Here is a 16,372-nt window from a genome sequence, read left to right as displayed (position 1 = left end):
GTATCTTCCGATGGTTAAATGTAAGAGCTATAAATACATCAATACTGAAAGACGTAATATGAGTTCTGAGTGGAGGAATTTATTGCATGGTATGCCACACGCATATCCCAGATGGACAAAGTATTCACAACTAAGAACGAATGTGTTACTTTGTCGTGGGCACATATCAAGGGTTATCCCATAGAGGAAGCAACTCCCAGAGAGTGCGATGAGAGCAAGCCAGACAGGAATATTCTATACAGCTATTCTGCTAGCAATCCTTACATTTCTTTAAAACAAAAAGCCTACCAATGAGCAGAAGTTTGGCATTAGATTAGGACTAAGCAGCCATACATATTAATATGCAAATTAAATGAGGTTTGAAATAATGCAAGGAAGGTGCACAAACTGATATAACAGTCTCTTTTTTCATGGATGATATCAACGTTTTCTTCCAATCGCAACCCATCGGTAGGGAGTCTGAAAAAGGTTAATTTTGAATACAATATTCAAGGTGAGCTCCGTGCTTTAGTTAGAATGGTACTGTAATCAAGAACTTGTCCAAGTGTAACTTAAAACCCACTTTAAGATCAAAACCTACATTTACATTACAACATACGTTAGTGGGAAGTAAATAAAACCATGAAGGAGCCAGAGAAAAAAAGACCTTGTTCAAGCTGATCTGAATTTTCGAGGGGCTTGAACATACTCGCCATATACGCATTCAGCTTTTAGGGTCATAACTTATAAGATTTGACGCTAAAACTTGGTTTGGAACAAAGCTCATGAATGCTTTTGAAAACGCACAGTATTACATACATGTCTTTCGTACCTACTCTGAATACTGCACAGCCCCTTCCAATGCGAGAGCTTTATAATTTGTTAATTGGTAATAGTGAAACATCTTTGGACCAGGTCGGCCCTTTTGCAAACCTGTTGAACCTGCATAATTTCAAATTTCAATGCAATCTTCTTTTCCATCGTGTTTATGCTTCTTTAAGTTTGGCTGTTTGTTAATCCCTTTTTACGATTTTACTCATCTGGAGTAAAGAGCCACTTAAAAAGCCACGTAAACTAAATATTTTCTAACGGCTTACTTGCTAATTTTTACATCAAAGTTTCTAAGGCAATTTCTCAATGTAGCAACGTCCTCTAAGAAACAACTTTAAACTATTTTTTACGGGGATATCAAACTACTAGCCTCTTGAAAATGTTAGTGTATAACACCGGTATAAGGGAGGCAATTGCCGCATGACGCAACAAAAACGTGATCGACACATGGGTTAATGAGAAACCCAAATTGACATTACCGCCATGTCTTGACTTATCTTGAAATATTTCCTGATCATTGTGAGCACAGTTGTCGTCAAGGACGACAATAAAAATACTTCAAAGGTGCATAATTAGGATCACACGTCAATATTACCAAACCCCAATTAATGTTCTCACCTCATTGCAAGGCTAATGACCATTTTTCTCGAAAAAATCTTTCAGAACGTTTGTGAAGTACGAGAGGATTTAGCGTGAGAGATGGTCGCTATGTTATGGAATTTTTTCCAAGAAATGCATGTTTAGTGCAAAATCTAGAACGATAAACTTTCCGGAACATAAAGGTCTACCACCTTTTTCTCGAATTTTTGACAACCTCTGTCAAGTTCATGTTGTGAGGAACACGCACCAAATTCCACTGTTGGCGATTCATGATCCATAATGTCAAGAGCGTGTTGTTCCCGTATTGGCAGACGTATTGGTAGTCGTCGTTTTGGTGTCGGGAACGACCGCGAGAATTGGAGCGGGAATTCATGCGAGTTGGGCCGAAGACCAAAGGCTGAGAGTGCCAACCAGCTGTTGATGGCGGACGCTAATTGGCTTGTCGAGAAATGCCAGGGAACCGACCTCAAGAAGGAAAGACGTTCCAAAGCCAGTTGCTTCATGGCTCGAATCATGCTAAGGTGGTCGATCTTGGTGGGATTGGTACTCTTGGGAGGAGTACATCTGACTTGGGGCCAAGTCGATATATTTCAGTCAGAGGTCTACAAGAAGAGAAAAGGACTGGTTCTCAATGTGAAGGACACAGATGCCGATACATTCGCGGCCATCAATTTTGGCAACAATCAACCCATCTACAAGTCTTACTTTGTCCATGCGAATCCACAAAACTTTAGCGGGACTATTGTGGACCTCAGTGCTGAAAGCAACATGGCACCCAGTTTCGAAGAGGGTAAATATATACGTTCAGCAGTATCCCAATTTAATGTTCCATGATTAATAAGAAGTTGCCCTGAACTCGATAAAAGAGCATGTTTTTTATAGAAAATATATTCTGAGGTAATTTGCTTTGGTCACATCCTGACGGAATTTCATGGAAATTGATTCAATTATGAAGATATGTTATTCATTCGTGGAGTATCACTCGTCCCTCGCTTTATTTTCGAGTATCTTTCCTTTTCCAGGCGTCTATCTGGAAGTAGGACATTGATGAAAATACTATTCATTGCAAAAACGAACTTTTGAAGATTATCAAGAGCTTTATGTACTATTTCATTGAATATTTCATATTGAACCCCCAAATTCACTTACTCATTTCATAAACAACCTGAACCCCTAAAAATTTCAAGGGGCCGCTAAAGGAGGTGCCTTGTGCCTTGTAGATAAGATGCAGACTGACCGGAATCACATGCCTTTCTTAACTGGTCGCCTTTGAATTGTTTTAGATCCGTATTCATTGAAGAGGATCTGGGTGTATGCCAACACTCAAGCCAACAAAGAGCTCATATTGAGGTCTGGTTTAAGGTTCGACAGTAAAGTCTACTTGGTTTCGTCCAAACCAGACAATCAATCTATCATCTTTTCGGAATTCTACACCATCCACAACGAAACGGCGCCTGTGGAACGCATTGTCGAAGATTGGAAGAACCTAAAGATTCAAAATGAGCCAGAATATATTTGGAAGCGGCGGGTGAATGTCGAAGGGATCCATTTCTACGTAGGGGCCATGAATTATGTGTCCATGATCAGCCTTCCTGACGACAAATCAGACCAAGCTACGGGATTTTGCTCGGAAATCATCCGCCTCCTTTCCAAAAGCATGAACTTCACCTACGAATACAAAACGCCCCCTAGGAACGTGTTTGGCACTTTCAGTGAAAGCAAAGAATGGACAGGCCTGGCGGGTTTAGTGGTGCGGAATGAGGTGGATTTCACGGCAAACCTGGTTCCGATGTCGTATGAACGCGCCGACGAGATGAATTTTTCTCGTGGCATCACTTTGGAACAAAGTGTGTTCGTGTATAAAAAGAGTACATCGGGTGCCATCCCCCTCCAACGCATGTTCACCCCGGGTGTGGCAGTCATGTTCGTGGTCGTATTTGTCGTATTGCTCTTGAGTGCCATTTTCATCGCCTACCTTTATCGGCTTGGTCATCTTCATGCCGTCATGGAAGTGGTTCTTTCGATCCTGGCCTCGTTCATGAACCAAGGCTTCACGGAGCGCTTCAGTGCCAACTCGATGAGGATCCTTTTGTACACGTCCCTGTTGTTGGGCATTCTCTTTGTGAACATACTCTCAGCCAGGCTGGCCTCGTTGCTCAGCGTTCAGCTGGAGGATGATCCCGTGAACCAATTTGAGGATGTTATTGACAAAGAATTGGAGCTCTTTGTTCAAGGTCAATCCAGTCGGGAGGAGTTCTTCTCCCTGGCCAACAAAGGCTCCGCTGCCAACTACATTTGGGAGACCCAGTTAAAAGACGATCCCTATCAAAGGCCTCCCACCATGGTCGATGTCATCAACAACGCGTTTGAGAGCGATGAAGGCGTGATTTGGACCAACCCGGTGGTGTACAAGTATTGGGCAGTTCGTAACAAGTCCAAGGCGTGCGAGATGAGTCTCCGCAGAGAGCGACGAAGCATTCACCACAGTTTCGGGGTCCGAAAAGATTGGCCCTATCTTCAGGCCATGAACTATCAGTTGTTGAAGTTCATTGAAAATGGGCTGATATCCCAATTACAAGCCGAATGGCATCACCCCCAACACCTGGAGCAGAGTAGCTACTGTCCCAAACGTGAGGAATCGATCAAAATGGTGGGCATTCCCGACGTCAAATTTTACTTCTTCGTTCTCTTCACGGGAGTGGGTCTGTGTGTTGTCTTCTTTGTGGGCGAGATGATCGGGCGCCGAAAGAACCTCAGAGCTGTTCTGATCAATCAAAGAAAGAAGAATGCTCAATATGCACAAGCTAAAAAGCGACCCAGAAGTCACAGCATTCGGTCTTTTCGAGCCAAGACTGCACATGTGAAGCGCTCCAAACCTTCAAGTGTGAGTGGCGGGAGTGCCACATCCCGAGGATCGGAACGATCCACCACAAGATCGCCCAAAATGTCCTCAGTACAACCTTACTTTACATTCACAAACGAAGAACAACAACAATACCTACCATGATGCCGTTTGGATGGGACATGTACTAAATAAAGTTGGAAGTAACTAGCCCTTCTGAGCCTTGTTTTGATCGTTTTGCTAGGAAATTAAATCTGATATGGATCGATTTTCTTATCGAAAAAGGGAAACAAAATAGGAAAGTTGAGCTCAGTGGACATTTCCAAGCTATGATTAGAGGGATTGAAGTAATATAAAAGCTTTAGCCAAAATGACCTCTCGCAGTACCTAACCTTCTCCAGCTTTAATAATTTAATTTTGAAGTGCCCAATGGCACGATTCTTGTATGTTTTTTTTTGTGAAAATTGTCCACAATGAGATGGAAGTCGACTCATAAGATTCAAATCTGTGTGAAGTGGTGTCCATTTTCCTGTGGATCAATATCTTTGTAAATTATGATTGAGCCAGTTCATCACAGTTCTGTCGATATGATCTGGTTCACCATGTTGCTGAAAATTATTTTAAGACCGTGGATCTTTATGACACTCGTCACTTCAAGTTTTTTCCTAGCCTTGAAGGGAGACTAGACATCCCGTAAAATATTCTTGACAAGTCTCTGAAGTGATATCACGGACATTTAGTCCTAAAAGGTCCCAAAATATGACAAATTTGAATTCTCCGAATGGCTTGAAAACAATCATTGATAGCGGCTCAAAGCTTTCTTTCACAATTTTTTACATCACTTGAAATTGATGGAGAGCTTAGTCCCCCAAAGAACGTTTTCAGTGCAGTCAAGCTATTCTGATGGCATGGGTATGGTTCGATGTTTTTAGCAAATTTCTTAGAAACTTCCACCATAATGTACTCTCCAGAACATGCATTCTTTGTGTAAACTTGGAAAGGGACTTATCACCGCATGTAATTATCAGCTGTTGGCAGGGCGACTCACTCAATGTACGTATTAAGACATTTCATTTCGTCCTTTCAAATTACGGCCAACAACCTTCATGAACTTTAAGAACCGTTAAGTACGTATGTCTTGGAAGAAGACTGACAACCGAAAAATAACTTCTGTCTAAAAGAAGTATGAATGAATTGCATTTACTTATTTAGGAAGTGTCAAATATGATACCCGCCTATTTGGAAATTTAGAATTCACTCGTTCTAGCGACAGACACCTTTTGCAATGCCGATTCCAAGGGTTATTCTTTTTATTGATCGTTACATTCCAAACATTTACATGGATGTCACTGTAGGGAATGCAATCCCAAGTGCAAGTAGTACGATCTTCTAGTAGTGCCTTCACTTTGATCATGGCTCTGACTTTGGTAGTGCCATGTATGCATGAGAAGAGTACGACAGTGAGTTCAGCGCACCATTGCGGTGGAATTTTGAAGCTTCAAATCCATTCCAAAACAATGAGTTTACATGGGTCCCAAAACTAAGCACAACTTGGTAAATGCTAGGGCCTTGAGAGTTAGATATCGGGCTGAAGTTACTCTTCAGGCATCATCAACTGCAATCACAGCAAGAGCAGATTTAAATTATGTATTTGTCAATAACAAACATATAAAGGGGCTCGAAAAGTGGTGTTTCAAAGTACGTTTAAGGATGTCTGAAAGGTACGGCTTTTTCCACTAATAGATCATGAGCCAATGTGCCCCACCAATTGTCATATTTTGGTTCTTTATGTGTAAAGAAATGAGTTGCTTCTGTTTGGTTATGGCTACCTAAATGAATAAATAAGCTTAATTTTAAGCGTAATTTCAAATATGATACAACTTGAACGCCCCCAAAGATGGTTCTATATCCACCCAAAGTATTTTCATTCGATTTGGCAATCGCCCTGTTCAGTCAACATATAAAGTGTACTTCACCACTTAAAACTAGCATTTCATGCCTTTACTTAGTGGAGTCAAAAGCCGGAATTGTTCAGAAATGTTACTCTCAAAACCTGGTCGGACGACAAAAAATGCCATCCGGGGCGAGTTTTAGGTTTTCTAATGTACTTTGATTTATTATGAATAGACCTCGAAAGAAAGTTGCCTTTTCAGCCGAAAAATTTTTTTAAAGTTGAGATAAACGCGAAAAAACATTGAGAAAACACAAAATCAACGCTGTCAACAATTAAAAAAAAGTTGTGGAAGTGGGCAAAAAAAAGTGTAAACATGAGAAAAAAAGTTGCAATAATGCAAAAAGAATTGTGACAAAGGAGAAAAGGTCTTTTTTAGCCCCTTTTGGTCTCTTTGCTGCACTTTTATGTGTTACAAAATCTAAGCAACCAACTGTATGTACTAGGCTATCCATTGAGTTCATCAGAAGTTAATAATTTTCTTGCAATGTTCGATATTAGGACACGTCTTCAACTGATTTAGATGTCCTGGTAGTCTTCCTCTTCTGGACCCTACAGCTTTGGTGCTGAGAGTGTATTTGTTCACGAAATGATTTTGGGTCGGATCGTGACGGATCATGATCATCTGGGGTACCTCAAGCAACTATTCTGGGTCCGATCTTGTTCGTTTTATTCATTGCACCACTACACGGATTGCCCCTCCAGTCTTCAATATCTTCTTATGCTGACGACACTAAGCTAGTGTTCGGAAGAAATTCACGAAACCAGACAGACCTGCAAAATGACTTGGACGTTGTTTACAAATGGGTCCACTCTCAAAACATGGAATTAAATGGGGATAAGTTTCGAATCATGACGTACAACCAAAATGGAAAAGACAAGCCAATTTACACCGACAATCACCTGAAACCCATATTATCAGTAAGCTCCATTACAGACCTTGGAATAATAGTTGAAAATAACGGTAAATTTGGAGAACACATCCAATCGAAAGTGACCAAAGCATACCAAACTTGTGGCTGGATACATCGAACTTTCAAATACAGAGACGCTTATACTATGAAAACTCTATACAAGTCTATTGTCCAACCGCATAGAGAATATGCTTCCCCATTCTGGGCGCCAATGAATGTAGGGGGCGCTGAATAAGGTAGAAAAAGTACAAAGAAGTTTTACAAAATATATTGCAGGCATGTCCCACTTAAGCTATTGGGAAAGACTTTAATCTCTTGAATTATATGGTATTCAGCGTAGGTACGAACGCTACCTAATCTTTTATGTTTTTAAATGTCTCCATGCACTTTGTCCTAACCCGGGAATGATATATCACGTTAGTGACAGAAGAGTCATCACAAGTGAAATCAAATTTAATTTCAACCCATCAGATAAAAAGTTGTTGAAGACGTTATAATCCTGTTTTGTACTAAACCAAGCACCAACCCTCTATAATCTGCTACCATGCTCACTTCGACGATTCTATTTACTAGATGATCTAGTGTTAAGTTTTAAGTACACAATTTCCAAACCAAAAAGAAAGTTTTGGTTAGAAATCTTCATGAATATCGAGAGGAATTATGCACCTGAAAATGCCAAAGCTCCTTCTCTTCAAAATGCCCCCAAAGTGGCCCTTTTGATGGCCTCGGAAGTGTTTCATACCTTATTCAAAAGGCGTCCAAGGCTTCACATAGGACTTCATAGAAAGGTCCATAATCTATACTAAGCTAAGGCTGTTTCCTGTATTGAATGCAAGTTGTCTGAAGCTGACAATAGTGAACAATTATCTTCTGCCATGACCTCTTATTACTAAAACCGTCGCTATTCAATTCAAAAATGGTGCATTTTGCCAAAAGTCAACAGAGTTCCACTTTCAAACACTTTTGAGCTTTTTATTGATATGAGAGTAATTTTAGACTACCATTTACAATACATGCCCTTCTAATGCAAGGAATGAAAGTAAGGGTTCCAAACTCTTGAGCGAGAATCCGACCCGATTCGTGGGATTTTCCCCATTTAGCGTTCAAATCGTAATGGCTTTATTTAGCTGTCATTGGCTGAGCATGATTCCGACTTTGAGAAAGGAAATGCGTTTCAAGACTCATTGGAAAACGAGCATCAACGTTTGTTTTTCTTCATAAGCCTAGAGTTAAGTATATCCATATAAAATATTTATTACGAGTTTGAGCCTCATTGGATTAAGATTTGACATCATGTATATCACGTATACTGGGATGTCCCAATTTGGGTTCCAGGCGATGTAATCCACTAAAGCATGGAGAGGGGGGGAGACTTGTGATCGAACCCATGAACCCGAGCAAAGCTCGGTCGGGCGTTAACCAACTGCGCTACAATCATTTCCCCTTTTAGACACCAAAATGAATCCGATGGCATGTCGTTAATGCGAAGAAAATCTCTCGGGAAACGTTTCGTGATTCTCAAAATTTTAGGGCAAGACTTCATATTGAGATCGTGTAGTCGTCCATCACACACGCTTCTCACAAGGTGAGGCTTACATTTGTCGAAATAGGACATGCAAGAATGGAGGCTCTGTTCCTGGTCGAAAACATAATAAATGCAATAATTAACACAGTCTGGAACTTTGTCAAGCAGTGGAAGCCCTGTGAATCAGCGCACTCTCCGTAAAGCGCAATAGATGTAGGCACAGACTAGTAGGTACCTAAATCCGTGAGTCATCCACGCGTGCATCATGTTCTCTCGATTTCTTCGATCAAGAAACCGATCGATATTTTCTGCCTAAATGAGTCCGAGTGGTACTGTCCAGATATGCAATCAACGTGAACAAATCCAGCCTTGATTTCGTGAATGCCGTATGACACATGTGACTCTGCTGAAATAACCATGATGTCAAAAGTGGTGTTGAGACAAGAGACAGAGAGAGAGAGAGAGAGCCTACAAGCCACACGAGTCAATCCCAAGGAACTTTCACTTGAAGAAAATGTTCCCCATTCTCCTTCTTTTTAGGTGTCATTCCCTGTGCTCGTTCTTCTCACTGACCGAAATGTTTCCCTGATCTTTTAAGCTGTCCCATAAATGGAAGAACTTTCAAACTTCCCCAGCCACACAAGAGTTAAAAGAAGAAGCCCAAATCGAAAAGCAATCGAAATGGGGCGTGAGTATTGTGACCTTTGGTCCTCTCGAATACCTTTCTTGGGCAACCTAATGGCTCTGTTAATTCGAACAAACACTTTGAATTATGAATGAGTGCCAAGGAAGTGTGTGTGTGGCGGGAGAAATAAGTGGGCCAGGGTCCAATACTCTGACTCTAGTGTTCCGAGTTCATAACTTGGGAAGGGTTGCCAAGAAATTGCAGTACTGCTCCTGCTATTACAACAACTACTACGGCTACTACTACTCGACGAAAAAAAAAGTTCCTGCTTCATTCAGGATGCCCACTCTGAAAATACTGCTGCAGACACTACGTAGCATCATGTACGTACAATGAGTAGTAGTACTATTACAAGAGTCAAGCAAGTCTCGAAGTTTATTCCAAGCTTTCCTTAGCCGAAGTAGCGTTAGCGGCATCACCGAACACTTCGACCGATTTCCACGACATCACAACGAATTCGCCCAGCACCCAAAAACTAGAGAAGGAATCAAAGAAAATAAAATGGGTTGGCAAAATATTGTCCACGAGCGAAGCTCCGTTTTGACTTTGCGTCTCTATAAATAAAGACTCTCCGGCCTTGGCGAGGACTGACTTTTTGCCGAGCACAACATCTCGATTTGCGCCAGATCAATTTACAGAGAGAAACAAAGCTATTTGTGATAAAGTGGTGGTGGTGACGGCGGTGGTGGTGGTGAAGGATCGCTCGGGTAAAGCCCATAGAAACGCATCCATCGAGGGGAAAATCGAGAAGTTGTGGAATCAGGACATATTATCATTTCCTCTCCCGACTCTCTCGGAGTTGGATATCAAGTGGATAATGCCAAACCGTCCTGTTTGCTTTTTTGATTTAGCCATGCCGATTCCACCGGCCGCGTCATCTTCATCATGACCTATTCTTCGGATCAGGGAGGCATTCTTCTTCCTGATTTAGTGGCAAAAGTGATCATGCCGAGTGTTGTAATCCCTCAAATGGTGAAGCTTTCTCAAACTAAACACGCTCTGATGGATTTTCAAGATACATTATCCCTCATCGCCGCCCTTTTGTGATTCTTGGAAGCATTTTTCGCCCCACAAACTCCCTCCTTCTTCATCTTCCCATCTGTTCCCGCTCCCTCCAGCACCTTTAAAATGCCGTTTCTGAGCTCATTTGACTCCCGGCGTGGACCGTCAGGTTCTTCAAGCGCAATCACTGCCTCTACAACTTCCAGAGGTTCAGTCTTGGATCGCTTTGGAGGCAGAGGTAACAATCTGTTTGAAAAGCCACCCGCCTATGGATCGAGTCCGGCTAGCTCCACGAGCCTTGGGTCAAGATATCGATCGTCAACCCTCGAAAGACCCACGGATGCCTACGGTTCTAGTCGATTGTCAAGTGGGACCTCGTCCACAAGTCTCACTGTACCTTTCGGTTCCAATTCCAATGGATCAACCTTGAAGAACTATTCAAGGTAAGGGAAAGAGAAAACGAACGATGACGAAGTCGCTTACCAAAAGCATTCCGAAAGAAAGATATTTTCGTTGAATTTCAGATTAGATGATGGAGACCCTGGATTGAACGGATCTTTATCAACCTCATCAAACAACCTAAATGGCATTGGCGTGGATCGATTGTACAAACCGGCATCGAGGAGCAATTCCCGCAATCTTTTTGACAGCCTACGAAGTACCGATTCAGGATATTCGACCACAGTCGCGAGTCCCTATTCCACTGTTCAAAGGGACCAAAGTGAGAGCAACCAAGATCGGCTAAGTGCGTACTCCAAACGCGTGTCCGAAACTCTTGCTCGACACGGAGCATTGGAACCGGAATCGGCCAAACGGAACAGTATTGTCGAGCCCGAGGAGTCCCAATCCAATTCACAATGGAGGAAACGACTTGAGCAGGAGAAAGAGGAAGAAGCCCAAAGGAATCTCACCTATGTGATATCGAGGTCAACATCGCCGTCGCCTTACTCGGATAGGGCTCGACGAACTCGGATTACTCGGTCCACAGAACCAGTGGAAACGTATCAAAGGAGGTCACGAAGACCTCGCACTCTCGAGGCCAGTGTTCAAACCCTCTCCACTTTGGAATACGGAAATCTAGCTTCTGTGTTGAACCCCAAGTCTTCCAATGAGTTCGATTACTATGCAATGGTTAAAAAATCCTTGGCCGAGGAAGCCCAAGACAAGTTTTTAGTGAAGCACAAAAGACCCGAACCAATAAGTAACGGAAGTGCGTTTGAGAACGATACTGCTTATGAAGTGAAAAAGGCACCAATGATGCAGTTACTTCCAGGCACGAGACCAACTGTTTTGCCAACCAAAATTGCTCAAAGGGACTCTAGTTCATCCTTTCCTCCTCAACGAACGCCTCCTCCCATTCCACTTCACGAGAACAAAGAAGAGGAACAAGAAACCTCTTATGAATATGAAACGGAAGAGGAGGAAGAGGAAGAAGAGGAGGAGGAACTAGACGAAGAGGAAGATGACCAAGGTATTGGGAGAGATGAGAATGGAGAAACCTACGAAAGTAAGGCAGAGCATGTCTTAGAAAATGAAGAGAACTCAGATCTTGATTACATTGACGAAGAGGATGATGAACTGGCGTTGGTGCGTTCACCAACCCAACGACGGAAAAAGAAGACCTTTATCAGTGGAACAATTGACATTGATATCCTTCTGGGCAAAGAACCAAGCCCAAGTGCTAATGGAACCGAATCGAGCAATGGTTTGTACTCTACCACCTTGAAAAATTCCGTCGACATGACCAATACTAAGAGTGCCAAAGAGGCCCTGAGTGATGAAGCTCCTTGGTGGCTGAAGAATGGCAACGCCCTTCAAGTTTCCCCCAGTAAAAAGTCCCTGAACCAAATTGAAAAGCTCATGCAAGAATACGAAACAGATCCAGAGCCGGAGGAGCTCACTGAAGATCCCACCGGCGAAGTGAGTGAGCTTTCTCAAGACCTAACCACAACTGGTGCTGAGGAAACGATCGCCGAGGAGGAAAATTGGGACGAATATGAATACGAAGAATATGAAGGCGAGGAAGAGGGAGAATGGGAATATTACGACGAGGAGGAGGGGGAAGAGGAGGAGGCTGTGGCCGAGGATGGGTCGGAATCCAATGCTTCCAAAGCCTCCACGGCGCAGTCTATCCCAGATGTGAGAGAACCTTGGATTCTTAGCGGTCTATCAAACTTTATCGCTCCACCACCACCAAAGCCCTTGCCAATGGACGATGATGAACATGCAGAGGAGGACGACGAGGCTGAACTCGAAGACAACACCAATCACAATGGCACCGACAAAGAAAAGGAACAAGGATACAATCAATGGCTAGAAGAGACTGCATTTTTACAAGCCACAACCAGCAAAATCCTAGAGGAAGTCGTGGCCATTGGAAAAGCTAAGGAAACCAATGAGGAAGCCGAAGAAGAAACCCCGTCGGCCGCGAAGGCCAAGCTATTGGTCAAAAAGATCAAAACATCATCCGGGACCGATTTGAAGCGTATTCTATTTTCCTTGAAAGACTTCTTTCAAAATGACAAGGCATTGGTTTATGACTTTGTGCAAGCCGAAGGCCTGAGGCTTTTAGTGGAGTTGGGAGAAGATGAAGAAGCTCACCTGCAGAATCTGATTCTTCGAGCAATCGGCCAGATTATGCTGTACGTCGACGGGATGCATGGCGTGATGACCAATTTGAAGGCTATCGAGTTTTTGTACAAACTCATTGCCTCAAATAACCCTTTGGTGTGTAAAACGGCCATCAAATTACTCTTGGTATTTGTGGAATATACCGAGAAGAATTCCATTCTGTTGGTTCAGGCCATTTGCGACACTGACAAGGGTCTGGGTGTGATTCCCTGGACGAATTTGATTCAAGTGCTCCAAAGGGAAGATGCAGAGCAGGAAGTGTGTGTATTTGCATTGACCTTGATCAACAAATGTCTGTATGGAATACCCGATCAAGACACGTTCTATCACCAAACCGATTACATGGAAGAACTAGGCATCGAAACCATCAGTGAGAACTTGTCCCAATGGGACGAAACCTCAGATTCGTTGATGCAGCAAATTCAGTTGTATGCAGTCGCCCTCAAACAAGAGGACGGTGAACCCGTCACCGAAGACGAGATTAGCTACCTAGATGAGGATACCTCTGAATCTTGTCTGAGAACTTCACTGAGGACAAAGTCCGAGGTAGTGACCAGTAACTTCCATGAACGCAAATCCTTGTGATATAAAACCAAGAAGATCGCCAACGCTGACGTCGATAGCACCGGGGATATCGCGGGGGTCAGCGTTAAAGATCTGGAGAGAATTCTCAAGAAGCACGGGCTCCCAATGAGTCCATCCGGTGAGCGGTTGAATTCCATGGAATTGAGTGGCTTTCTAGAGAAGGCCCGATCCGTGTTTGTGACGAAGGTGGCCAAAGGGGAGGAAGAGGAACAAGCCAAGATTGAGAAAGAGAAGGAAGAAGAACAGGCTGCTATCCAAAGGGAGGGCCTACTGCGGTGGGAGGAGATCTTAGCCAATTTTGACAGGGCTTTGATCATTCGTGACCTGGATTTCACCGATCTGAACGAAGACGAAGATGAGCACGTGAATTTGGTGACAACAGACGGAGGCGGCATTCCAGCGCCGCCACCTATTCCACCACCCTTTGGAAATATGATCCCACCTCCTCCCCCGCCAGGGCCTCCTCCTCCTCCAGGACCTCCTCCTCCTGGGGCTTTTCCTCCGCCTATTCCTGCTCCTCCTCCTCTTGGTGAGGACGGGAAGCCCAAACTTGTGCCGAAGAAGCATAAGAAAACTGTCAAATTGTTTTGGAAAGATATCCGACAAGTACCCATGTCCTCCCTCCTCAACGGCAACAAAACGGTTTGGGATGAAATTGAACAAGCCGAAATTGACAATGCCATGATCGAATACCTATTTGAGAACCGGGGAAGAGATGTGATCGTGAAGGAAAGCAAACAACTAGTGAATGTCACCCGTGAGATTGTGGTCCTGGATACAAAGCGTTCCAATGCTATCAACATTGGCATGACCAAATTACCTCCACTCCGGATTATAAAATCCGCAGTCATGAAAATGGACTCAACCATCATCAATCGTGAAGGCGTGGAGAAACTTCTAACCATGTTACCATCTGAGGAAGAGATCTCACGGATTCAAGAGGCCACTGAAGCGCAACCAGATATTCCATTGGGAACAGCAGAGCAATTCCTGCTGACATTGGCTTCCATTTCAGGTCTGGAGGCACGACTTCGACTTTGGGCATTTAAAATGGAGTTTGAGAGCACAGAAAAGGAAGTGTGTGAGCCAATTATGGACCTCAAAATGGGCTTGGAAAACATTCAAGTCAACACAACGTTCAAAACCATACTGTCGGTGCTCTTGACCATTGGTAACTTCTTAAACAGCTCACAAAGCAAGGGCTTCCAATTGGAATACTTGTCGAAAGTACCTGAGGTCAAAGACACCATCCACAAGCATTCCCTTCTCTACCATATGACTTATTGGGTGTTGGAAAACTATCCCAATAGCTCAGATATGTACTCTGAGATTGGTCCTCTGACACGAGCTTCGCGAACAGACTTTGAAGATCTGGAACGAACTCTGGGCAGACTGGAATCAGAGTGCAAATTGGCATGGGACTATTTGAAAGTGGTGTCCAAGCAAGATTGCTCAAGCGAATTGGAACAAAATACCAAAGCCAAAATGTCCGACTTCTTGAACGACGCCGCCGAACGAATCATTGTCATGAATACCGTGTATAGAAAAGTCATGAAACGGTTCGGTCAGTTCCTTCAGTGGATGGGAATTCCTCCCTACCTCCATTCGGACTACAAGGCTCATCAAACATGCAAAATATTGTCAGAATTCTCTCTGGAGTATCGCACCACGAGGGAAAGAGTGGTCCAAACGATCCAGAAGAAGAAAATGATGCGTGAGAAGAAACGTCAAGCCGCCCGAGCTGCCGTCGTGGCCGAAACTGACGTCATTGCAACGGCCATGGCAGCTTTGGGTCAACCCGAAACCCACGCGAAAAGGTCATCTCAACACAAAAGACGCTCGAGAGATGAGACCCAAGACTCTGAGCTCCGAAGATTACTTGGCAACGACATTGACATCACCGAAAATGGAACACTCAGGCGGAAGAAGCGCAGTCATCATCATCGCAGCAAGCGAGAGCCCACCGTGGATCCAGCCGAAGATGCGGGTGAAACCCGGACCGAGTACGACCTTCAAATGGCCGAGAGACGTGATCGTAAAGAGAAGAAGACGAGTAGACATCGATCCTCTTTAATGGAGGGAACTCTTCCAATGACAGATGAGAGCCTCAAGAGCTTCACAGGGACCGAAATGGAACGTGGCCTCCTGGAAACCCTCATGGGCCCTTCCGATGAGGGCACCTTGAAGCGAAACAAAGAAAGACGTCGGTCAATTAAGGAGAAACGACGCAGTCACAGCGAACTGAAGAGATCGCGCACCCGAGAAAATAATGTCTATGACTTGGTCGTGGAAGAAGAGCATATACAAGTGTGATACTACAAAGAAAAAAGCTGCTATCCAGAGAACAATATGTACCAAATAAAAAAAAACGAATGGACACTCACACTTCCACAATCCATAACTCACGTCTCTTACCTTTCTAATCGCGTTGTTGTGTGAAAATGGAGGCATTACTTTATTTGGACCACAAAACTGAATCCGTGTAAAGCTGAAAAGTACGCTTTTATAATTAGTTACTTTTACAAGTAGCAGAACTTAATAAAGAAATGCCGAATACTACCTTTCAAGGGCTGGATATCAACCGTTCTTGCCTCGGTAATCGGAACGTTAAAAGTAATAATACAGATTAGCCACTTCTACTTAATTACTGTGATAGGTGGAAAGCAATCAATTATTTCCTTTTCTATTGTGATTCTAAGCATCCAATAAGAATGAAAGCCAATCCCTTATTCAACTATTGTAATTTCTTTATACGGATCATGTGCCCGACAACCAAAAACTCAACCATCTAAAAATGGGATATTTCAGCTTGTAAAACGAAAGTTTG

The 16,372-nt window shown here is 43.3% G+C and overlaps 2 protein-coding genes and 1 long non-coding RNA gene across 3 annotated transcripts; 2 read left to right on the top strand and 1 right to left on the bottom strand.

Annotated features, from left to right (window-relative positions):
• Positions 1-89: 89 nt before the first annotated feature.
• LOC131890585 (uncharacterized) lies at positions 90-3,525 on the bottom strand. Its single transcript, XR_009374325.1, has 3 exons — positions 3,386-3,525; positions 1,429-2,012; positions 90-459 (listed from the first exon to the last, which is right to left on the bottom strand). It is a non-coding gene; the product is annotated as an uncharacterized LOC131890585 (long non-coding RNA).
• Positions 1,690-4,457, top strand: LOC131890582 (glutamate receptor ionotropic, NMDA 1-like). Its single transcript, XM_059239954.1, has 2 exons — positions 1,690-2,200; positions 2,694-4,457. The coding sequence occupies exons 1-2, from the start codon at positions 1,690-1,692 to the stop codon at positions 4,415-4,417; spliced, it is 2,235 nt and encodes a 744-aa protein (XP_059095937.1). The 3' UTR covers positions 4,418-4,457.
• A 4,866-nt stretch (positions 4,458-9,323) lies between these two features.
• Positions 9,324-15,946, top strand: LOC131890734 (protein diaphanous homolog 3-like). The gene is given in 3 exon segments (XM_059240144.1): positions 9,324-9,330; positions 10,470-10,755; positions 10,854-15,946. Coding segments are annotated over 3 exon segments (5,298 nt in total). The 3' UTR covers positions 15,859-15,946.
• Positions 15,947-16,372: the final 426 nt, after the last annotated feature.

The sequence above is a fragment of the Tigriopus californicus genome, chromosome 11 (assembly GCF_007210705.1).
Source record: "Tigriopus californicus strain San Diego chromosome 11, Tcal_SD_v2.1, whole genome shotgun sequence".
Lineage (NCBI taxonomy): Eukaryota > Metazoa > Arthropoda > Copepoda > Harpacticoida > Harpacticidae > Tigriopus > Tigriopus californicus.
This window is presented reverse-complemented; position numbering and strand designations above follow the sequence as displayed.

What these genes read in the sequence shown, in the direction of transcription:
- LOC131890582 (XM_059239954.1), top strand. Translation starts at nt 1,690, where the DNA reads ATGTCAAGAGCGTGTTGTTCCCGTATTGGCAGACGTATTGGTAGTCGT. An exon ending in GGCACCCAGTTTCGAAGAGG is followed by an intron (nt 2,201 to 2,693) that starts GTAAATATATAC and finishes GAATTGTTTTAG; the next exon opens with ATCCGTATTCATTGAAGAGG.